Source organism: Cricetulus griseus, chromosome 2, assembly GCF_003668045.3.
Source record: "Cricetulus griseus strain 17A/GY chromosome 2, alternate assembly CriGri-PICRH-1.0, whole genome shotgun sequence".
In the NCBI taxonomy this organism is placed as follows: Eukaryota; Metazoa; Chordata; class Mammalia; order Rodentia; family Cricetidae; genus Cricetulus; species Cricetulus griseus.
This window is the reverse complement of record NC_048595.1, coordinates 31,646,514-31,672,318: the sequence shown is the minus strand read 5'-3', so window position 1 is coordinate 31,672,318 and position 25,805 is coordinate 31,646,514. Positions and strand designations below refer to the sequence as shown.

At 39.1% G+C, this 25,805-nt stretch overlaps 1 protein-coding gene across 9 annotated transcripts in view; it reads left to right on the top strand.

Annotated features, from left to right (window-relative positions):
• Window positions 1-25,805, top strand: part of Scmh1 (Scm polycomb group protein homolog 1) — a 155,055-nt gene that overhangs the window by 98,595 nt on the left and 30,655 nt on the right. For all 9 annotated transcript variants that reach the window (XM_027399136.2, XM_035439656.1, XM_027399131.2 and 6 more), the window contains one exon: window positions 22,068-22,297. In XM_027399136.2, coding sequence (XP_027254937.1) covers window positions 22,068-22,297 — 230 coding nt within the window. The remainder of the gene's footprint in view (window positions 1-22,067; window positions 22,298-25,805) is intronic.

Genomic DNA, 25,805 nt, shown 5'->3' with positions numbered 1-25,805 from the left:
GCATTGGACATGGGGAAGATAAGGGTTTTTATAGTTCAGGAGTCAGAGATTTCCAAATAGGAGATTTGGCAGGCAAATAGGCAGGTTACAGAAGCAGAACATACGCATAACAAGTTGGTCATAGCAACCTCTTGAAATAAAGACATGGTTGCAAGGTACTCATGACAACTTTTTGGGGAAAAAAAGTAGGGTTACAAGATGGTTATAAACAATTTTCTGAAACAAAGACATGGTTACCATTTCCTGGAACAGACAGTACAGAACCATTTGCAGTTAAGGTTACAGGTGAGGCAGAGCCCCATCCTTAAGAAACAAGATTTAATCAGAAACAGGAATCAGCCTAGTTTGTCTTTACTGTAAGGTAGCTTTCAAGCCCAAGATGGAGGCAGGCTGGTTCATCATATCCAAGAGAGATTTTGAAACAGATACTCTTAGCAACAAAAATAATAACCCCATTCTCTTAAGTCTAAAGCATACCAATGAGTCTAAAAGAATAGAAAATTACCCTATTGTCTCAGAATTTCTTTTCTAAACATTTATGGAACGCATTCATTAATTAACCAAGTTATTTATTTAATGCCTAACTAGAAACCAAGCTGAGGATTTAGCAGTGACACAAATGGACAGTCTTCCCACTTCCATGGCCCTTCTGTTTCAGTGATGTGAGCCGGACATAAATATTTATAATAAAATAATGTGATAAGATCATTTCAGTGGCTAGAGATATCGCTAGTTCAGTAGTAGAATAGTGCAGTAGCATAAGCGAGGTCCTGGCTCAATCGTCAACGCATACAAAGAAGGTCATATTTTAAATGTACCTTTTGAAAAAGTTTTAACATAAATATGTATCCATGGTACCATTACCATAATCAAAATAGTGACTAGGTCTGTCACCCCCCAAAGTTTCTTTGGGGAAAAGGAACTTCTTTACTCAGAATTTCTTTTCAGGAAAATTTGTCTGTAAAATTGCTATTTAAATTGAAACCTGAGGGATAAGAAGGAGACATCTAGGAAAAGGGAGTACAAACATGCAGACAGAACCACTGACACCATGCCATTAACATGCATGAACAGAGTGAAGATGTAAGGAGCATGTAGGCTGAGGGAGAAGGTGATATTACTAGGTGCTGCAGAGGCAGGCATCGGCCTAATCATACAAGGCTTTGTAAGCCAGAGTGGCAGTTTGGGGCTTTGTTCTAAATTAATTTGAGAACAGCATAGGGAGGTCAATGTTTTCAAATTGTTGTCTGAAAATATAGATACCTTGGGATACATGCAGCCAGGCCACTGGTCAGATATGCCTACAAGGAGTGAAGATATTTGAATTATTGTTTGAAATCACTTTCTAGAATGTAAAGGAATACTTATAGCTCAGCTATAGAAAACATAAATAATATAATTTTAAAATAGGCAAGATGTCCATTAACAAATGGATGGATAAGGAGAAAAAATATATATATACATATATATGTGTAATTATACACATACACACATACTATGGAATTTTATTCCTCCATAATAAAAAATGAAATGATGATATTTGTAGAAAAATTGATACAACTGGGACTTATAATGTTAAACAAAATAAACCAGACTCAGAAAGATAAATACTCATATTTTATCTGTGGACTCTGGATTTGTGTTTGTGGGTGTGGGTGTGTGTGTGTAGGTCGGAGGTAAGGAAAAGTTCTTGAGGGGAAGAAATAAGGGAAAATTGCAGTAATGTAATACATGCAACATTAAAAGAGAAGGTATAACTCTCTAGCAGGGTCAAGAAAACCAGCAAGAGGATATGTGGGAGTACTGTAGGGGAGGAAAGTGAATAAGAACAAAGTATAATTAATACATGTGTAAAAATGGTGTACTGAAACCTATTGCTTCCTGTGTATGCTAACTTATAAACAGGCAAATTATTTGGGTAGATATTTCTCCAGAGAATATATGCAAATGGCCAATAAGGCCTTGGAAAGGTGCTTAACATCATGTCATTAGGGAAATGCTAATTGAATCAGTACGATACCACTTCATACCCATTGATACAGCTGCAATCAAAACATGGATAGTGATAAGTATTATAGAAGATATAGAACAACTGGACTCTCCATACATTGCTGGTAAGGTGGTAAAATGCTGCAAACACATTAGAAAACAGTTTGGAAGTTACAACAGCTGGATATATTTACTGTATGACCCAGAATTTCCACTCATAGGTATATACCCTCCCCCAAACAGAAAACACATCCCTATAAAACATGGGTGTTTTGGCAGCACTGTTTATTATAGCTCAAAAGTTGAAACAACTTTAATACTCACCAGCCAAGGAACCGGTAAATAAAATTCAGTATATCCACTTAAAAAGATATTATTTGACAACAAAACAGGAGTGAATTGCTGATGGTGTTACAGCACAGCTATACCATACAGTTGTGTTAAGTGAGATGAGGATGGTTGGTTTCAATTAGTGATGCTGAGGTTGTTTACTTACGGCTAAAACCAGACAAGCTCTTTTCTCCATGTTTTGTTCAGGAGTAGACTGATTTCATACCTTGCCTTGAAAGTTCTGTTCTGTTACTGGAAAATCTAGACCAGCCTGGCAGGCCACAGAGCCAGAGTAGCTGAGAGGCTGTATCCAGCTACTGCTAGCCACATACCTGCTTCTGACTGCATCATGCTGATGCATGACTCACTGTATGGTTGGTGCTTCCAGGGGAGTGGGCTATCTGATGTCTGCTCTTAGGTGACTTTCAGAAAGCCATAGACTTTCAATGACAGAGAGGGCAGAGACCTTCCACAGCATTTCCAGCGTTGCCATTTCTCTTGCTTCTGTCTCCTCCCTCCTGCCTCAGTAGGTCCCAAAGTGAGAGGATTAGGGAGCTTCCTGCCCTGACAAGGAAGCAGGTGACACATGTGGAAGGAATGTGATTTGATTATGCGGTCTCTCAGAAAACAAGATGTTTCCTGTGTGTAAGCCTGTTTGTTTCCCTTCTGATTACAATGTCTCCTCCATCTTCCCTACCTTCTGGTCATTAGTATGCAAATGTTTAAAAATTCAAAGTCAGATAGGAATGCTTCTTGTTATGGTAAGAAAAAGTAATACTTAATTTTCTTTCACATATATTGTTTCCCTGTAGCTCTAAATTAGGCATAATTATTTTCAGATACATTTTACTTATGAAAAAACTAAAGCTTGAAGTGACTTGGTATGTGATATGTGAGGAGAAACAACTGTCAGGCCAGTATACTGAGCTACACTGCCCTTACACATCAGCCCACGTCACCCTATACTCAGTTCTCCTCCACAGGCTTGTACTTTTCTTTTTTTTAATTATTAAATAATTAATTAATTTTTCCCAGACCAATCACAGTTTCCCCTCCCAGTCTGTCCCCACAACCTCCTGTCCCCCTCCCCCACCCACTCCTCATTTCTCTTCAGGAAAGGGCAGGCAGGCCTTCCTTGTGTATCAGCCAGCGATGGCATATCAGGTTGCAGTAAGACGTACCTCCCCTCTTATTAAGGCTGGATGAGGCAACCCAGTATGAGGAAAAGGGTCTCAAAATCAGGTAAAAGAGTCAGAGACAGCCTCTAAAGTTAGGAGTCCCACAAGAAGACCAAGCTATACAACTGTAACATATATGCAGAGAGCCTAGGCCAGTCCTATGCAAGCTCTCTAGTTGGCTGTTCACTCACTGTGAGCCCCATGAGCTCAGGTTAGTTAATTCTGTGGGTTTTCCTGTGTTGTCCTTGACCCCTCTGGCTCCTTCCTCCTCTTCTTCCACAGGATTACCAGAAATCTGCCTAAGGTGTTAGACCCCCGAAAACTCAAGTATCCGGGGTCTCAGGCCAGGTTCGCGGTCACCCCAATCACCAGGCGGATTCGAGAGCTTGCTGCAAACTGCACGAGGCTTTATTGTAATTTAACGAACTAACCCCATGTTAGCTCGGGTCTTTTACCCACCTGCCATGGCGGACGGCTAGAAAAGACGGCTCCTTGGGTCTCCCAAAAGATCTTATAGGGCAGCGTAAGGGGAGTGTCTAGGGGTACGCACAGGCTTACGCACAGGCTCACGATTGGTGTGCTTCCAGGCTTGGAGGGCTTGCCCTGTGTTGATTGGTCAACTGGTTGTTATGGCCCATAGGCCCTCCCAGGGTGGTTGCTATGCTCTCTACGTCATTGTCGTGCGCTCGTCCGTAAAGCACACCCAGGGTCGTAAAGCATAGCGCCACCAGCTAACTTCTGATTGGTTCCTTGTCTCGAGGCAGGCATCTGACTTTCTAGTGACTAACTTCTGATGGGTTCCTTGTCACACGACAGGCATCTGACCTCTAAGTGACCAAGGCAGGTTTATGGCAAGCACGTGTTCGGCTGTTATGGCTGCCAAAAGGGAAGCCGGTTCCTTCAAGGTTTGGTTGTGGGTCTCCACATCTGTTTCCTTCAGTAGCTATGTGAAGCCTCTCTGATGAAAATTGAGGCCCATACTTTTTCAAAGCTTCATTTGAGATCCTAGATTTGGCCTTTTAGGTCCTGGCAGGAAATTGCAAAGAGACAGTGTTTATACTAACAGTAGGTTCTAAAATAGGGTCTAGGCTCAGTGATATCACAAACCTGTTTTGTCTTTGAACAAATCATCCTGAATGAAGAAGGTTTAACTAGGGCTTTGAAGAGCCTTAGTCTTTAAAAGTACCATGTACTAATGATCTTGGGAGCAAGTATCGAGTGACTCATGACTTTGTCCCCTACTTAATTCCAGAGAGTTAGTTCACCTACTGCTCAACTCTGCCTGTGTAAAGAGAATCCTACATGCTGTTTACCACCTCTTCTTCTCTCCTTTACAAAGTCAGGCATATGCCTATTAACTACTAAACTCATAACTGTGGCTACCATGTAACCAACTGATTCAGGGTAATAGTTTTTCTGCTGCCCCACCTCCACCCCATAATAAGTTTCTCCACTGATGCAGTAAATCAGATCAAGCTGAATTTATAAAGTATAACAACAGGTTTATTTGAGCAAAGCAGCTCCAGGGCAAGTTCTCCAGTCCCAGAGATTAAGGCTTGAGAAGATGCACCCACAAACAAAAGCAGGGAGACTTTATAGGCTGTAGGCAAGGGCTGATGACATATCTGCCACAAACTGGGTTTGTGCCCAAGTATTGCCAAAAGCTGAGCGCTTTAGGTGTGGACTTGAGCAGCTGGCAACTTCAGGGGAGGAAGCTGCTGTATCCGCCAAGAATATGGAACTGGTCTTTTTTTTTTTTTTTTTTTTTTTTTTTTTTTTTTTTTTTTTTTTTTTTTTTGGTGCCTTTCCTTTGTTCAGAGACTCTCTGGTTTGGAGAAAGAGCAAGAGATGTGGATGGGGCTTTCCAGACAATGCAGGGGTGAAGTGGAGGTTCCAACCAAACAAAAAGCAAAGCCTTTTATTTAGTTTTTCAGTTTAATCAGTTTTAACCAACTCAAAACTAAAATAGTGCATGCTTTATTTCTAAATGCAAAAAGTAAAAGAAAGAATTCATACCACTTGGCATACTGTGATGCTAATCAGGCCTTCAGTCATCATAAGTCATTTAACTTCCCCTTGCTTGATTTGATGCCAGTTTCAGTATAGCTTGGCTTCTTAAGTTCTTTTATAAGATGAAGAAAACAGATACATCCTACATGATATTCATATTTTTATTTAATAAATCCAGAGTATTGCTATCATGGCTTCTTCCACACATTATTCTGTTAATTGGGATTGTCCACCATCCTTGAGCACACCTGCTGCTATATATGGTTAGCCAGGCTTCTTCCATCTTCATTTCACCTGTTCTGCCTGTAACATGACAGGTTTCACTATGCAAAGAGAAACCTTAAAAATATGACTCAATGCTTTGGTTAGATGTACTACTACCCTCATCTGGATGGTAAGCAGTTGAATGTTTACAGATCAATCCATCAGAATGTCTCTTACTTTTTTCTTCTATAAAGTATTTTCTCTGTTGTTTTTGTAAAACTAAATAGCAAACAATGTGTCTTAGTCACTGTTTTATTACTGTGAAGAGACACAAGACCAAGGCAACTCTTATAAAAGAAAGAATTTAATTGGGGGCTTGCTTACAGTTTTCAGTGGCTTAGTCCATTATCATTATGGCAAGGAGCATGGCAGCAGGGAGAATAGTAGCAGGAAGATGTGGTTCTGGGGAAGTAGCTAAGAACTAGCTACATCCTGATCCCCTGACTGGTAGGCAGAGAGGGGGGTGTGGAGGAAAGGGAGGGAGAAAGAGACAGAGACAGAGACAGACTAGGCCTGGCAGGGCTTTTGAAACCTGAAAACCCATTCCCAGGTACACACTACCTCTAATAAGGCCACACCTCCTAATCCTTCTAATCCTTTCAAACAGTGCCACTCCCTGGTGAGTAAGCATTCAAATATATGAGCCTATGGGAGCCATTCTTATTCAAACCACCTCACAGTGCTATAGTCACTTTCGGATTCTGAGACATGGTCTCTGCAGGAAACTTCTGATAACTAGGATGCTCCTCTGGGTCTCTTAAGGAAGCATTTGGTAGCCATGCCAAAAAGAAAAAAAGAAAGGGGGAGGGTAGGTGAATCTTGGTTAATTATTAAAGTAAATTCTTTTATACACTGGATGAGAACAGTTGCTTTTCTCTTTTTCTCTTTTTATCCCTTACCTTTTATGGTCTGACACATGGCACATCATAGCTAATAAACTAGCTGTCTCCACTGTTTCCCTGAACTAATATACTATTTCCTCCTTCAGTTCCCACAAAACATGCAATATGTCAGTATTCTAACTTTGACCTTGTGATCTCATCACACCTAGTGATGACCTTTGTCATCACTTTGACCTTGACCTTTATACATCTCCCCAACATGTGTAGCGCATCTCTTATTAGCAGTGTGAGGCCCAGAGGGGGCTGTAGAGAATGTCCACCCTAAAGGCAAATTAAAATTTGAAATGAAAAGGTGAGTTTGTAGATGCAAAGCACCATAATAAATGGCGTACTATCTAGTTATAACTAAATTAAAATGCCCAGGCATTCCAATTAAAAGGAAGTTACACATTCAGTCTAGAAGTATTCAATTTTGGTCAGGAAAAAAATATTTTTTGATGTGAGATTTGTGCAATTTGTTCCATAAATAGTCCTCTCTTGATTGCTTACTTATGGGCACAAATAGAAATATAGGAAATGAGATGTAGTACTCACTGTATTATGAAGTAAAGAACCTGGGCTCCATGCCTCTCTTCCAAATACCTTAAGCTGCCCCTCAGTGTTGGCAGTCACCAGGTTTTGCCCTTGCTGATGCCCAGATGCTTGAGAATGATAGCAGGTTTTGTTATATGTATTGGTATCTTTCAAAAGGAAGGTGTGATTTAAGCCATTCACAGAGTTGATCATAACTGCTATTTTCTTGGAAATACATAGAAGCCATGGAGGATTGATTGACAAACTTTTATTGTACCATGGACCAGGATCAGTGCATACTGACTTTTAAGACCCCTCTACTTTTTAAATTTTTATTTTATTAAATAGTTCATAAATGTATATAGTGTATCCTGATCCTATGCACTTGTTACTTCCCCGCTCTAACTCTTTCATGGACCCTCAGTCATATCTCCCTCCCAATGTCATGTCCTCCTTTTATATTTGTTTGTTCATCTACTTAGTTAACACACTGAGTCCAATAGTACTGTTTGTATATGCATAAGCATAGGGAATCAAGCAGTAGACATACTCCTGGGGCAATCAAAAGACTCTTTCCTGGTAGCCATCAGCTAATAACAGTTCCTCAGCTAGGGATGGCACTTAGGATACCCTCCCTGCTCCATACTGGAATTTTTAAGTAGGTTGATTTTGTGCAGATCTTGTGTAGGTAACTACAGCAGCTATGAATTCATGTGTACAGCAGCCATGTCATGTCCAAAGATCAGCATTTCACATCACTCCTTCCCATTCTCAGGCTTTTGCTTTCTTTCTATCCCATCTTTGGAGATGTTTCCTGAGCTCTAGAGGAGAGGTGGTACAGCTGTCCCATCTAGGCTGAGAGCTTACAGCTGCCTGGTCTTAGTACTTAGATGTGTTCCCTCAAATAAATTAGTCTTAGGAAATCAACAATAAAATATTTGTGTTAGGAAATTTCCACTCAGTCCCCTAGATAATTTGGGAGGAAATATTACAGTTATAAATGAGCATTTCCGTGTCTTAATAGTGACTGACCAGAAGAAAAATGTAAGCATGTGTATATACCAAGAACACACGAATTCAGAAAACTCCTAAAGCAATGACAAACAAGAGGTTATGATGACCACATGATGAGAAGGCAAGAGTGTGATTATAACAATTAAAATTTATTGTCTTGAGGTTGGAGATAGAGTTTCATAGACACTAGCTTAGCATGTAAAAAGACCTGGGTTGTGATTCCTTAGCTCCACATTTTTAAAAAATATTATTCTTAGGCTAAGAAAAGTGGCTGATCAACAGATGCTTCATCACAGTGTTCTGTCATGGTACCTCTCAGAGTAGCCTGGATGAACTTGGCCAAACATGTTAGCAGTCTATCTGAGAAGATACAACCCTCTTCTTTCTGGGTTGCTCTTTTTACTTTTAACTTTGGTCAGCTAAGTCTGTCATACCTTTGAGTTTTGGTAATTGAGGCTTTTGAAGTGTGATTTTAATTATCTTTCTACTTTCCCACTTGGAAGGCTCTAGGAAAATGTGGAGTTATTGTAGTTGCAAATGTCCTCTCCCCAGACCACATGGATGAGAGTCAGCAGTATAAAAAGGAGTAGGACATGGGGTGCTGAAGGGTTAGCTAGTTGGAAGCATCAGGCAGTCAGGGTTTATTAAGAAAACTAAGGTTCAGAATAACAAGAGTGTTAGCTTGTTAGCTTTGGCATAAGCCCAGCTGGTAACACAGAGCAGAGCCCAGCCACCCTGAACAAAGGGGAGAGAGAACATAGCTTCTAAATCACTATGCCTAGGTGGATAAGACACAGTTCTAAGTCAGACAGCTTCTCCCTACTTCAGTTGTTGTTCCCATTACACACACACACACACACACACACACACACACACACACACACACACGATTGTTTTACATTTTATTAATCTGTTTCTAATTCTATATGCTTTGTTGTTTCCATAGAGAAAAATAAAACTAAAGGTAACTTCTTCTTTGGAACAGCTATGACTGCTAACTAAGGATTATTTAGAAAAATGTAGAAAGTAATAGAATCCTAAAGTCCTTTATTATTATATATAGGCCTGTTTAATTCCTTATCTTCCTTCAGTTTTATGTTCCATGTTTTCTTTTTAAATAGTGATATGTTAAACACATTTAGGCATCTTTTTCTATGCCAAATATTAGAGACTTAAGTTAGGGTCACAAAAGTACAAGACTGTCAAAGAAGCAGAATATTTTTAAGAACCTTGGCTGTATGCAGACCAAATATTCTTATTTTTAAAATGTATCTCTCATGTTTCACCAAGAATCTTTCTATTAAAACCGACCAGAAAATAGTATCTAAGTGACATTTTGCCTGCTTCCATCATGTTTTTATATGGAAACACAGATCCAAGAATCTAAGAGGTCAGCATTATGTAGCATACAGATACAATGCTCTTTAACTACAATTATTGTAAACCAGAAGGAACTGGGGTTTTTGTTTGCTTTTTAAGCAATTTTCTACTATTTTTATATGTATGCTATTATTCAGAAACAGGTATTATCTGGAATTGTGACTTAAAGCTCAAGCATATTCCCTAAGAAGGAGAATGCATGTACTCTATCCAAAGCTTGTGCCTAATGCTTTAGCAACTATGTACTGTAGATTAACTTTTAAGAACATTTTTTAAAAAGCACTAGCCAGGTGGTAGTAGCACACACCTTTAATCCCAGCACTCTGAGGCAGAGGCACGAAGATCTCTTGAGTTTGAACAGACTGAGTTCCAAGACAGCCAGAGCTACACAGAGAAACTCTGTCTCAAAAACCCAAAACAAAACAAAAATACTGAAAAAAGAAGTCAACATCAGCAAAATCCTGCAATGAAATACTGGATTTTATATTATAGCTGATACAACTAACACCTACAATAGGTAAATTACAGTTTTAGAAAGTACAGTTAATAGTATTGTCCTTAGTAAGTTATATTCCTCAGAATATAAATAAATAAGCAAGAGGCTAAAGATACACTTCAGTTGTATAGTGTTTGCTAGTTTATGTGAAGTCCTGGGTTAAATCCCTAGCACCACAAAAGACGAAAAGAGAAAAGAAATAAACAGATACTAATAATTTTTCTGAAAAAAAAAAAACAAGATAAAGGAGAATGGTAAATAACTCTTTCCATGGGTTTGGAAAATGAAAGCATGGAGGTTTGTTTTATATAAGATGGTCATGGAAAATTTCACTAAAAGGTATCATTTGAGCAGATATGATACTTGTGTAATAAGACTTCTCCTAGAGAGAAGCAACACACAGGTCTACTCACTCCAGATAGGGAACCCACAATAATCCCAAGTACAGATACGACTAAAGTCCAGCTTGGAGAACCATTGAGTTTTATTGGGGTTATTTACAGGAATATGAGTGAGGGTTACAGGAGCAGAAATGACTCAAAGAGAGCAGCATCTCCAGAGCCCACCCCAGCATGGGCCATAGCCCAAACCTGAAGCACACTTCACATCCTACAGACAGGCCAACAGATTGGAGAGTATCCTTTCCAAGTGACTCAGATGGTTTAAACCTCTTCCAGGCATCAGGTCTAGTCTCAGAGTCTTTGCAGTTTGGTTTGTCTGAGCATCTTCTTTATGGCTTGGCTCCTTTAAGGGTAACTCAGCAGTCTGCTGTTTATTCTGGGAGGGATGAGCCTAGTGAATCTTGAATCTGGTCAGTTTCAGAGACTTCCTGAAACTATTTTGAGTTGTTGTGCACCCTGCTTAAAAAGTTTCCTGGTAGGGGGAGTATTTCAGTCTCTGAGGAAACTGTTACACAACAATACTTAGGAAAAGTAAATTCAGCAATTTTCATGAAGTATGTTAACACTTTTTGTTACTTTCAAACTGATTGACTTGGTACATTACTTCACTTTCAATCTGTGTATGTCTTTTCCAATAAGGTATGTTTCATGCAGACAACAAAGAGTTTGGACCTTGTTTTTACTTCAGTCAGCTAGCCTGAATCTCTTAAGTGAAGAATTAAGACATTTAAGATTATTGCTGAGAGGTATTCCCAGATTCCTATAATTTTGCTGGTTTGAATAATGTCTGTTCTTTTCATCTTAGGAGTTTTCTGGTTAACTGAGTAGACCAAGCTCTGTTTTCTTTTTCTGCTCCTCACATGTTCATCTATTTCTCTTGATACTCTCAATAGTAGTGTATTTTCAAAATAAAAATCTTTTAACATAATTCTACCTTAACAAAAAATTTACAGCAGAAATAAAAAGATTTTCCTACATCTTGAACCAAGATTCCCCCCAAATTAGTGTTGCATCAGCCTCTTAATATATAGTGCCTATTTTTTTCTTGATATCTCCATTTCATTACTATATATAGTAACTTTACTTATGTGGTTGAGGCTTGTCTTCCAGGTTTCTTTACCACAGAATATTTTTCCTTGATATTTTATGAGAAAATACTTAGAGATTATAAATGTCCTGCTTTTCTTTTTCATTACTTTTTCTTAATTTTTAGTTAGCATGCAGAATAGTAGATTCCACTATGACATTTTCATGTGTATATATTATTGTATTTTAAACCTAGGTTTAAATCTGAATGCCACATATGAGAAAGAATATGCAATATTTGTCTTTTCCCCAAATATCTCATTTTTCATCAAATCTTCATCCTATAGTTTGAGCATCTATTGCTTGAATCAATCATTTAATTATTTCCTAATTTTTAATTTTCTCATTTTATTCATATTCATTACCTAAGATGATCCCAACAAGAAAGTTATTGACAACCACACTAATTAAGGCAATAAAATTTTAGATCTTTTATTAATGGGCAGACCAAGAGTTGGCTCATACCTCTGAAAAGCCTCTTGGTACCCAAACTCAAGAGGTATGGCATTTTTAAGACAAATCCCCAGTTACATCAGTGTTTGAAGTGGGGGTTAGGGGAGGGATTTGGGGGTAGGCAGCTAGTAGCAGCTAATTTTTTTGTAAAGCTCACTGGTATTTTCCAGATACTACATAAAACATTTGGGCCAAGGTCAAGATCATGGACAGTCCCAGAAGAGTTACCAAGGCAAATGTGGATGTTAGGGGTAGAAGTCTGAGAAGTGGCCATGCAGGCACAAAATAAAGTTAGGATAGGATAACATTACTATAGTCAGTTCATTAACCTGAATTAGTCAATAAGAGCTTTCCCACTTCCCTATTTAATAGTTATTTAGTTATATAGTGTGAACTCATGGGTTCTTATTTAACTAGCTATAATTTGTTACTCTCATCTGTTTAGATGTTCAGACTGTCCTCTGTTTAGTAAGTGAAAGCTTCCTGTAATGTACTCACGAGTTCTTGGAGCATGGCCCCATCCTTCTTCCAGTAATCCCATTACTTTCTCATCTAGATGTCCAGGCCACCTTGTATCTTCCACACCCACCATATTGTTAGGCAAAATTCTACCAGTCCTCTGGAGACTGTGCTCCTTTAGAGTCAGTCATACTGGTTTTTGTTTTGTTTTGTTTTCCCATGTAGATCCTATTCTCAAAAGTTGGTATGGTGGAGTTAATTAGCAGATGAATTGCTGCTCCTGGGGCTTCCTTGAGGAAGGTGTGATGATGAGAACAGTTCTAGCTGTTGATTGGAGTGTGAGCTCCACTGCCTTAGCAGTCAGGAGCAGAGAGGTGAATGCTGGAGCTTACCAGCTCTCTCCCATTTATTCACAGAGAGATTTCTTTCTTCCAGGCTACATGACACTATTAAAGACTGGAATCATACCCAGTTCTACCAGTTTAACTTTGATGAAGCTTGCTTTCCTCATTTGTTAGAGAAGGGCCTGTCAGTCTTACAAGATTGTCATGAAGGCCAAGTGGAACCCCAAGTGTATAAGAACTTAAGTATTGTTGATTAGGGGGTGAATTCTTCCCACCTTAGTACACCAAAATGTGTTGGATTGTATTCATGTCCTTCATCTTTCTCTGAAATAAGACAAGCATTAAATTGGTTAATCATTTACATCTAGAAAAGTGAGAAAAGATTGTGCTTAAATGACAAATTCAAGGTCACATCATAAGGGACAGAACTACAATTAGACCCCTGGTCCCTTAATGCCATCTTTTCTTTCTTTTTTTAACCAGGATAATTAAGTTAGAATGTGGCAAGGCAGATCAGGGCTTCCTAATAGGAAGAACCTCCAGCTCTTCCCTCAGGATAGCTTAGTTATTAAGCTATTAAATTCTCCTGAAGCCTCATCTCATTGTTGCTCACAAAAGACATGAATAACCTGGTTTTCAAGAACTGTCCAATAGAATTGTTTGTTTTTTTTCTTCTAGATCTTTTAGTCCAGTGAAGGCAACTTCTTCCTCAGTTCGTAGTTGTACACTACACTGTGCTTAGCCTTCAGGGAAAAAGAGAAGCAAGCTATTAGATTGCTGGAAAGAGCTGACACAGAAGAATGTTCTTTTGTTATCTGGCTTCATTTCTATTCTATATCCATGTATTAGGTACCAAATAAGAACCTTGTTTGTCAGGTGACAGCAGCAATTCCAAAGTGATTCATTACTTCCCTGCCCTACATAGGTTCATGGGCTATCACTGTCTTGGGACTCATAATAATCAGTTTAAAGTGAGGCCATTTGGCTTATTTAATTACTCAGGCTAATGTATAAAATAAGTAGAATGCTGAATTTAATGAGAATTAAGTTCTTTCTATGCAAATGTGTTAGAACTTTCTCAGAGTATTGCTGTTGATATGTGCTGGGCTGTTTTGTAATATTTTTTTCTTGGTTTTTTTCAAGACTGAGTTTCTCTGTGGCTTTGGAGGCTGATCTGGAACTCACTTTGTAGACCAGGTTAGCCTCTAACTCACAGAGATCCACCTGCCTCTGCCTCCCGAGTGCTGGGATTAAAGGCGTGTGCTACCACCACTCGGCTTGTTTTGTAGATATTTATATGGTGTTACTTTTCCTGTTGTTGTGACCAAATACCTGACAAAAGCAACTCAAGGAAGGGAGTGTTTCTCTTGCCTCACAATTTGAGGACACAGTAGTCCTTCTAGCTTTTGGCAAGAATGTGAGGTTCGTTGTATTAGCAGTCAGAAAGCAGAGAGAAATGAATGCTGGTACTCCACTGGTTTTCTGCTGTCTAGTTTTTATTTGGTCTAAGATCCCAGCCCATGGAATGGTACCACCTACATTTGAGGTAGGTCTTCCCATCTCCTTAAAACTCTAGAAATACCATCATAGACACACATAGACATTTGTCTTCTGAATGATCCTAAATATCATCAAATAGACTTGATCAACTATCAAATACATTTTTAAACACTTCAAAGAAATTTTGTGTGACTTATGTCTTCACATCACTATAGTAGAAATTAAAACATGCATCTTTTAAAATATATTTTTCCAATCTATTTGTTTTATTTTATGTATGTGAATGTTTTGCCTGCATTTATGTCTGCACCGTGTGTGTTCCTGATGCCCAAGGAGGCCAGGATAGGGTTTGGATCCCTTGGGACTAGAGTTTTAACAGCTGTGAATTGCTCTGTTATTGCTGGGACAATTTCCAACAGGTCTTATGGAAGAGCAACCAGTGTTTTCTAGCTGCTAAGCTGTCTCTCCAGCCCCAAATCAAACTTTTTAAAACAGGAACAAGAATGCAATCCATGGAAACAAACCAGGTATTTATGAGCAGATAAACAGATTGAGAAATTATGGTGTATGCAGACAGTGAAACTCGATGTTGAAAGACTATGGTATGGGATAGGAAGGGTGTTAGTGGGAGGCAGGGGAGGATGGGAGGGAGAGGGAACTGGGATTGACATGTAAAACAGTCTTGTTTCTAATTTAAATTAAAAATGGAGGAAAAAAACTAAGATGAGGGAAGAGAGAAAAAGAATGGATAAGAATATAAATATGAATACCATTTATAACATATGTGGAAAAACCCAGAGGGCTTTTTGCTAAGTGAAATAAGCCAAACATAAAAGGATAATAATACTCATATGAAGTATCTAAAGTAGCCAAATGTATAGAAACAACTAGAATGGCAGTTGCCAAAGTGTAAGTGAGAGAATAATGCTGAGTTGTTACTCACTGGGTATAAAGTTTCAGTGATGTTTGGTAAGTTCCAGAGACCTACTATACAACATAATGGCTATATATACTCTATGCTTAAGATTTTGTTAGAAATGTAGTTCTCATGTGTCTTAGGGTTTTTATTGCTGTAAGGAGACACCATGACCACAGCAACTTTTACAAGGAAAACATTTAATTGAGGTGGTAGCTTACAATTTCAAAGGATCAGTCCATTATCATCATGGTAGGTAGCATAGTAGTGTGCAGGTAGACATGGTGCTGGAGCTGAGTGCTACATCCTGCAGGCAACAGGAAGTTGATTAAAAGTCACACTGAGGGAAGCTTGAGCAAAAGAGACCTCAAAGCTCACCCTCACAGTGACACACTTCTCCAACAAGGTCACATCTCCTAACAGTGTCACTCCCTTTGGGGGCCATTTTCTTTCAAATACCATGCTAAATGTTCTTATCATACACATACAGAAGAAACTCACAGACATAAGAAAACTTTTAGAGATGATGACTATGTTTTTCACCTTGATTGTGGTACTGTAAATATGTGCATGTATCCAAACTCATCAAGCAATGTGCATTAAACATGTGTGTATTTATTTATTTATTTATTTATTTTTGGTTTTTCAAGACAGGGTTTCTCTGTGTAGCTTTGGAGCCTATCCTGGCACTTGCTCTGGAGACCAGACTGGCCTCAAACTCACAGAGATCCGCCTGCCTCTGCCTCCCGAGTGCTGGGACTAAAGGCGTGCGCCACCACCACCCAGCATGTGTGTATTTATATGCAAAGGAAAGATGTTTCTATTTTGTTCTTATGTTTGTGATGTTTTGCATGCATGTATGTCTGTGCATCACATACGTGCCTCATGTCCACAGGCCAGAAGATGGCATTGGACCCCCTGGAATTGGAGTAACTTATAATTGTGAGCTGCTACATAGATGCTAAGAATCAAATCTAAGTCCTCTGGAAGATCATCCAGTGCTCTTAACCACTACACAATCTTTCTGTCCCCCAGAAAGCTGTTTTTTAAAAAGTATTTAATAATGAGTAAATAGTTCAAGAAAAATATACACAAGTACACACTTTGTTACCTCTCAGAACAATGAAGCCCACAGAGAGTAGCCTCTGGAAAAGTCCACCATGAAAGAATGAATGTGAAAAGGGAAAATAATACTGATCACCATTAGAAACAATTTGGACTTTATAGACTCTCAAAAAGGATTTTCCTTTATTTTTTTTCTTTTTGTATCTCTGCATGTTCATGTGTACAGGAAAGCAATTACATGTGTGCATAGGAGTTTGGAGGCCAGAGGACAAACTTGGGTACCATTCCTCTTCTGGCACTGTCTTAGTTTTTAGAAACAAGTTCTCTTACTGGCCTAGGGCTTATCTGATTAACCTAGTATCAGCCAGCTCCATGGATTCATCTGTTTCTATCTCCTCAACACTGTGATAACAAGCGTATACCAACATGCCTAGCTTTTGACATTCCAGAGATCAAACTCATATCCTCATGTTTAGGCAGCAAGCACTCTACTAACTAAGCAGTCTCCCTATAAATCTCCAGACCACACTCTGGGACCTGATATCTTCATAACTTTTTTTGAAACAGAGTCTAATTCTGTAACTCAGGCTGACCTTGAACTCACCACAGTACCTGCTGTGGCTTCCCAAGTACTTGTGTTATAGATGTGAGCCACCATTCTTAGCTTACACAGCATATAATGTATTATCCCTTCCTTTTTTTAATGTGTGTGTGTGCTGTAGATTAAGCCCATGATTCATGATGCTCATAGCACATGCTATGCCAGTGAGCTATTACCCAGCCTAAATCCATTTTACTAATAGTGCACATTTGGATCATTTTAACTTGTCTGTTATTAAAAAATAATACTACTATGAGCATTTTCACATGTATGCTGATATACATGTGCAAGAACCTCCCTGGAGTTATGGTTCGAACTGCTAAGTCATAGGGTAAATGCATGCTCTGATTTATTCGGTAATGGGTATGATGCCCTGCATCAAGAAGAGTTCTTGTATTTTTCTCTCTGTAACATTGACAAGGCTAGTTGTTTCATTAACTGAACCTCAGGGGTTTTTTGTAATTTTTTTTATTAGTTCAAATTAGGAACAAACTTGCTTCATATGTCAATCCCTCCTTCCTCTGCCTCCCCTCCAGCCCAACCCTCCCCCCTCAGCCTCCCACCTGCCCCCCACCCCATCCATCCTTCACCTGCCCCCACCCCATGCATCCTCCACTCCCCAGGCTGGGTAGGGCCCTCGACGGCGGGGGCGGGGGGGGGGGGCTCCCCAAAGTCCACAACATCATCCTGGGCCAGGCCTAGGCCCCCCCATGTGTCCAGGGCAAGAAGTGGGCTCTCAAAGTCCCCTTTTTTTTTTTTTTTTTTTGGTTTTTCGAGACAGGGTTTCTCTGTGTAGCTTTGGAGCCTATCCTGGCACTCGCTCTATAGACCAAGCTGGCCTCAAATTCACAGAGATCTGCCTGCCTCTGCCTCCTGAGTGCTGGGATTAAAGGCGTGTACCACCAACGCCTGGCTTCAAAGTCCCTTCTTACACCAGGGAAAAATACTAACCCACTACCAGGGGCCCCCTAGAGGGCAGAGGCCTCCTCATTGACATCCATGTTCAGGGGTCTGGATCAGTCCCTTGCTGGCCTCCCAGACAGCAGTCTGGGGTCAATGTGCTCCCCCCCAACCACAGTTTTGGTGTGTCTGACCTCAAGGTAATTGATTTGAGGCTAAGAAAATGAATATATGGTATTCTCAGCCCATCACATTAGAAGTAAACTGGGTGTGTTTCAGGTGGGTGATGGTAGCTTTGACCAGTAGTCTGAGGTGCTGCTTTCCCCCTTTCTTAGAACACTTCTTTCACTTGGCTTCTGGGACGTCACACTCATTTTCTTTTGGATTCACTTTGGGGCCAATCTTCAATCTCTTTGCTTGTTCTTCTTCTATCTAACTGATGTACATTAATGTGACTTAGAAACTATCTTTTTCCATCTTTTCTGGAGTATGAGTTCATACTCAACAAAATCTCTTTTTTTTAAAGACTTTATTTATTTATTATGTATACAACATTCTGCTTCCATGTATATCTACACACCAGAAGAGGACACCAGATCTCATAACGGATGGTTGTCAGCCACCATGTGGTTGCTGGGAATTGAACTCAGGACCTTTGGAAGAGCAGTCGGTGCTCTTAACCTCTGAACCATCTCTCCAGCCCCAATAAAATCTCTTTTAGTCAAATGATTTTATATCCCAGTAAACACACTGATGATTCTCAAAACAAAATTGTTTTTTGTTGTTTTGGTTTGGGTTTTTGAGACAGGGTTTCTCTGTATTGCTTTGGAGGTTGTCCTGGAATTCACTCTGTAGACCAGGCTAGCCTCAAACTCACAGAGATCCGCCTGCCTCTGCCTCCCAAGTGCTGGGATTAAAGGCTGGGATTAAATGCCTGGTGATTCTCAAATTTTTATCTTCAGTTCTACCATCTCCTTTGGATTCCAGACTCAGATATATAACTTCCTAATTAATATTTTCATAGTTTAATATCTGGTAGACAGCTCACCAGAAACAAGTTTAGAAATTCAATCCCAGATCTCTTTCTCCAGTGTTTTCCATCTCAATAAAAGGCATCACTCTCCCAGCTGTTCCAGATAATAACATTGTTTCAATTACTTCTTTTTCATTAGATATGATTTTAATTGAATGTGTTCAATATGGTTTTGTGGTTTGCTTGCTAATTTTTGGCTCACTGTCGTCCAATCAAGTCAACTCTTCCTTCAAATGTATTCTGAATCCAATTACTTCTCTAATAATAACAAGATTTCAATGCACCATTATCTTTGGTGTGTGTGGGGTGTGTGCATGCATGTGTGTGTGTGCATGTATTCATATGTGTATAAGGGTACCCTCACCCATGCATGCATGTGTGGAGACCAGAGGTAAATTTCAGGTGTCTTCCTCTATCACTTTCTACCTGCCCCCTTTTGAGACAAATTCTCTCACTGAACCTGGAGTTTGCCTTTTAGGCTAGACTGGTTGATTAATGAGCCTTTGGTATCCACTAGTGTTACAGGTGCACACCACTAGAGCCCACTTTTATCAATTTTATGTGAGTGCTAGGGATCTTAACTCAGGTCCTCATTCTTGTACAGCAAAGCACTGAGCCTTCTCCTCAGCCCTGTTCTGTCTTCTCTGTTTCTTTTATTCTGATAGAGTTCATTTTAAGCATCTGGAAGGCTCCCTCATAGTATCCAAGTCCCTCAAAGGTACCTAACATCTTATCAATCTAGATTACTTTTTCTTTTTCAAACTTCACAAATTGTATACTCTGGCTTTTTGTCATTTAGTTTTTATGTGGCTTCTTTCATGTGGCACAATTCTGTGAAATTCAGCTATGTTGTTACATATAAAAATGATTAGCAGTAGTTCTTTGGTGCTTCTTGTGGTGTTTTATATGAATATACTACATTCTATTCTGCTGTCTGTCATTTGGGTTGTTTCCAGCATTTACCTCATGAAAAATGCTGTGATAAATATCCTAGCACGTCTGTTGGTAACCATATTATTTATTTTGTTGGGCCATAAGGTATACAACTAAGCAATTTTAAAGAATTGTTTATATTCAGACTAAGTGTGTTTAATTCTAATTCCTTCACATTCTTCATCATTGTTAGAGATGGATTTCAGCCTTTTTACCTTTGGGATTTTTGTTGGGATATGGTAGTTTCAAGTACTTGTATGTCTTTGTATACTATATTTATGTTGGTGCATATGAGTGCTGAAGGTCTGAACTCAGATGCTCTTGCTTGTAAGCAAGCACTCTGCTGACTGCACCATCCCACAGCACTCCCCATACACACCTTGGTTTCAGAGTTGGGGTCGGTCTCTCATTGTCCTGCTTCACTAGCTCGTTTAGGCTGGCTGGCCAAGGAGCCTCAGCTGTCTTCCTATCTCTGTCTCTTCAAAGCTGGGATTACAAGCACACACCACCATACCAACTCTTTTAGATGGATTCTGGGTTCAGACTTAAGTCCTTGTACTTGCATAGCAAACAGTTTAGTGACTATCTACCCAGCATTATTACTGCTATTCTTCTCTAACCTATTTTCCACATTGCTAACTTATGTCCAGCTATGCTAACTTCAAACGCACTAACATGTTACCACTCAGAACTTTTATTTGTTACACGTTAGACTTACAAAATAGACTTTGAAGACTCTTCTGTGGGGTCTTCATAGGCTTATTCCTTGGAACAGTGTGTAAATACTTTCTGTTAAAAGAAGTCTTCCCAAACAATGCAGTATCCTTATCCTACTTTCATCATAGTACTTGTCACTACCTGATATTATATTACATACTGTTCCCCTTCTATTTCTCCCACTAAAAGATAAGCTCTATGAGTGGAAACTATGCCTGCTCTGTTCACTGTTCTATCCCCAGGACTCAAAACAGTATATAACCTATAGCAAGTGCTCAGTAACTATTTTTGTAATGAATTGGGATTCCTTATCTCTAAATATTCTCAGTTTAAGGTGAAGATGCATAAATGGCATAAAGTAGTCCTATAACACCAATGTCCACAGAATACTTCAGAAGTTCTGACTTCGTGGTGGCCTGGTCAGATGCTTCAATGAGAATGTGGTCCTATATTAAGCTCTGAAAACTAAGTATTGATACATATCTAACCAAGAATAATAAAGAGCTCAATATATAGGGCAACAAGAATATAAAAGTAGATGAGATGATGCAGTATGACATCAGGCATAACTAGAGTGCAAGACAGAGGCAAAAGCCCAAAATTCTTGAGAATCATGATAAGGAATTTAGATTTTACCTTAAAGTTAATAAACAGCAAGGAGAAATCATTTAAGTTGAGGATAAATGATTTCCATTTTCATATTTAACTCCTCTCACTGCACTAATCATGCTAAAACCTCAACCATGTTGATGTCATCTTGGCAGTCGGGGCTCAGTTTGAAAACAAAAGGTCTTGCCTCACTGAGTAGCCTAGGTGAGGCACCACTTCCTCTTCTATTAGATCTTTATCCTCATCAGAAGAAGGCTGTAGATGCCTGAGATCTATCCCAGGTCTGAGTCTCTGGTTCTAGCCACAGGCTTCTCCTTGAACTTGGGTCACAATGCTTCTCTGAGATGCTTAAGGAAATTTTTAATATTTTCCTGTATCTACTAGAAATAATTAAAAACCTTCTATTGCAGCCAAAATAAATTTAATTGATTTTGTAATTTTCTAAGCACCTATATCAAATGCCAAGAAACTTAGTTCCTGGGCAAACTCTCTGGACAAAAATACAAGTTATTTTTCCTTCTGTCTGGGATGTTATGCTGGCTGATCTTATGTAAACTTGACACAAGCTAGAGTTATCTGAAAGGAGGGAATCTCAATTGATCAATGCCTCCATAAGATCCAGCTATAAGGCATTTTCTTAATTAGCGATTTATGGGTGAGAGCCCAGTCATCCCTGGGCTGTGGTCCTGGGTTCCATAAGAAAACAAGCTGAGCAAGCCATGAGGAACAAGACAGTAAGCAACACCCCTTCATGGCCTCTGCATCAGCTCCTGCCTCCAGGTTCCTGTCCTGTTTGAGTTCCTATCCTGGCTTCCTTCGGTGATGGACTACAATGTGAAAATGTAAACCCAATATACCCTATTCTCCCCAACTTGCTTTTTGGTCATTGTGTTTTGTAGCAGCAATAGAAACTCCAACTAAAACAGATGTGAATACAGGAGAAGGGATAATGGAATGAGTCTTTTTTCTTACAGTTGTGATTCCAAAGAATCCTTCCCCTGCATCTGATGTGAACACTGAGAAGTCCAGCGTCCACAGCACCAAAACTGTCTTGGAGCATCAACCAGGGCAGAGGGGGCGCAAACCAGGAAAGAAGCGGGGCCGAACACCCAAGATCCTTATTCCCCATCCCACCTCTACCCCATCCAAGTCAGCTGAACCTTTGAAATTCCCAAAGAAGAGGGGTCCCAAGCCTGGCAGTAAGGTAGGTAAAAATGTGGGCTTCCCAGAAATAGGTACAGGGCAGCAAAGAGGCAATGCATCCACACATTTCATCTCAAAAAGAAGCACATCTAGCCATCCTGTCTACCTAGTTGAAGGTTTTTAAGAGAAATCTAGATTGCCATCCCTGTTTAGCACTAATCTGGAGTTTGCTAATGTTTAAGATAGGATAGTAGGGGTAGAACCCAATTTTAGTTTTGAGAGATTCTATCCAATGTCTTCCATAGATAAAAGATCCTGCCTCAATAACCTTCACAAAACAGATGCCCAACATGTAAACAGAGAGTATCTTAGTTCTGTAAATATATTTCTTTTGCTATTGCTACCACTTCTTTTAAAAACTTCATTGAATGACAGACTATATTGGATGCCATTGCATCCATACCATGATCATCACAAAGCTCTGGGAGATTCTATTAGCATTACTTTATTGTGTAATAAATTAAAACTTAGATGTGAGAAATAGCAAGTGAATGACAAAGACTGCATTGATTGGTTCCTAGATCCAGTTCCAAGATCACTACTGCACACACACATCTTCTATACCTAAGGGCTGTATACTTCCCTCTAATGTGGTAAAAGATCAAGTCAAACTTCACTGAGCATGGTACTGAAAGTGCTACCTCTTAAGTCACTCAGTGTTTTCATAGATAGCTTCCCTAGAAGAAGCACTGGTCCTAGCTTCTCTAGGACCCTAAGCATCTCTCTTCCATCACTTACCAGTGATCAAGGATTTCTCAAAGCCTCCCTCCTGAATTTAATTACTTAAATCACCCAGTGGAAATGATGTCTTGTTCTCCATGAACCTCCATTGCAGTCCCATATTTTCCCCAGAGCTGGTTATTTGCTTGATTTACTATGCTTGTTAGTAACTCTAGCTAGCATTAGTCCTTATAGAATATAAGCTCCTCAAGGTCAAGCTCCTAATCTTCCCCTTCTCTTTTCCTCCTGCAGTACCTTGTCTCTTGCGAAATGTTCTGTATATGCAAAATGGATGGGTGGGTAGATGGATGATTTTAGTCATGATATTACCACTCTTAATTGTCTCTTTTTTATTGGATTTGAATTCTCAGTGTCACGTTTAATCTTTCTGTATAACATTCAATGTTATTTCTGACCCATTGCCACTAATACCTAACTCTGGTCCTGACTCTTATCTACTACACTGTTATCATTACGACTACAACTACGACTACTATTATTACTTTATTACACTATTTATTTATTCTTCTCTTTCTCCTGTTGTAGAGGAGAGGGAGGCTGAGTGAAGGCCTTAAGGATGCCAAGGCCAAAGAGGCATGGTTTTGATTATGTGGGCATATCTTGAGGGTAGTCAAAAGAGGGAATGTATGTATCTGAGAGACTCCAAAAACAAAAATGAGAGCTAGTAAATGGAAATTCAAACAGAAGGGCTTTGTTTCAATACATAAGGCACTATTTCAAATAGTAGTAAGCTCCTGTGATTGTTTTCTTGGGGATTGGGTGGCTCTACCAGGGGTCTGATTCAGGAAAAGGAAGAAAGAAATACTAAAGATGGTATTTTTTTCATTTTATCTGTTACCTGTCACTAAATCTTTTTTAATTTGTCTAGCATACATTTTGGTAGTTAACAAAGTATAAGCCATTTAAATATATTTATTCTAGAATTTCTCTTCAGAATAAAACAGAATAAGTAGGAAAAAACACATCACAATCATAGAATCAGAATGCTAAGTATTAAAATTACTATAATCTTCAGTCTTTTATCATAATTTTTATTGATTCTTTGGGAATTTGACATCATTCATTCCAATCCCACTCATCTCCCAATCCCTCCATATTCACCCTTCACTTTTGTAATGTTTAAGGTTTCCCCAAGGGAAACCGTAAAAAGAAATAATAAAAATAAAATACAAATAAGAATATTAATTTCAAAACAAACAAAAAGACCAAAACAAAACCAAGAAAAATGACTCAAGGAAGCATCAGGATATCCAAGAGTAATGTTGGTGAGGGTCTAGTATTGATGGTGTACCAGATGCCAGAGGCCTTGAACCTGACCAACAACACATTACACAATGAACATTTGCCAAGTAAAGCTGTTTAGACAGAAGGATATACTGCATGACACACAGCAGCTCCCAATGCCACCAAGACAAATGGAGAGAGGGGAAAGATGGAGGATTGAAGTGGTTTTGTTTGTTTTTGTTTTCTTGTTTTTGAAGATGATTATATTAAAGTGCCTTTAATATCCCTTGAAAACTAAGACCTCAGATATTATGATTTCGCTCTTCTGCCCCCTTCAGGAAATCAAAAACATAGTAGCCAATGTCCTCTTTCCATCCTCTTGAAGGTAAAAGTTCTCATGATATTCTATGTTTTTGTCCTAGCTTCTGACCCTAATTCCCCCTTTTATTCTTTTGCATGATTCTGTTAAAATATGTGCTTTCCCTGTGATAACACAAATTCTTTTTGAAACAAAAAGGAAGAATTAGAAAACAGACACATTTAGGCTTTGATCTCATCCCCCATTTATGGTCAGCTATGTGACTTTGGAATACTTTCTTTCAGTCAAGTACTGAGCCCCCTTCTCCCCAGTGAAATGGAGCTAAGCTAATACATGAATCTATGTAACTCATGTAATTACACCTATCTAAAATGCTAGTGGTAGCTTCCATCTTTCTGCTTTCTTCTACAACATTTGGGTACTCAACTCACTAGGCAGCTCTCTGAGGGACCCTTAAAATCATAGCACCAACTCATTGAAGTTGAACTAGTATTTATTTCCCTTCTATCATGACTTACTACTTACATGAAATTCTACTTTCAGGATTACCTGATAATGTGAGCCTTTGTCCATTTCTGAGGGTTTTTCATGATGGCTTCCTTATGTGAAGTCATTTGATGTATGGCCGCTATTGTCAGCAGGTCTCTCTAGATTATGTGTCCCTAGAAGGCAGACAGATTTATACAGCAGTGTACTTTACACAAACACTTTGTGAAAGAGGATTTTTGGATCTTGGTAATGGTTGTTTTTCTTGCATACCAAAAGGTTTTAGAAACTGTTTCTGGAAACATTCTTGAGTTCCAGAAAAAAATACTAACAATAATAGTTTTCTCTCAGATCTTCTTCATTATCCATTTATTGGTAATCTACATTGTGTGCTTCATGATAAACATTTATTAATACTTATATGTCTAGTGTCATGTGAGGAATGACACTCAGACCCTCACAGAGCTCTGGGTTAAAGGGGAGCATCAGTGTGCAAGCAGGTAATAACAATACATGGAGAATACAAAGTGTGGAGTGAAGAGGGGAAGTAAGAAAGCTTCCTAGATGGACATAAATGTATAATGTGAACAAGAAAGAACATTTCCTGTTAAAGAGAAAGTTTAAATTATAAAGATGTGAGCCAGGTAAAAGTGCAGGGTGTTAGAGAAGTTGTATAATCAGGAACTCTTAGATTACTAAGGGAAGGACTAGCAGGTAATGAGCTGAAGAGAAGAGGCAG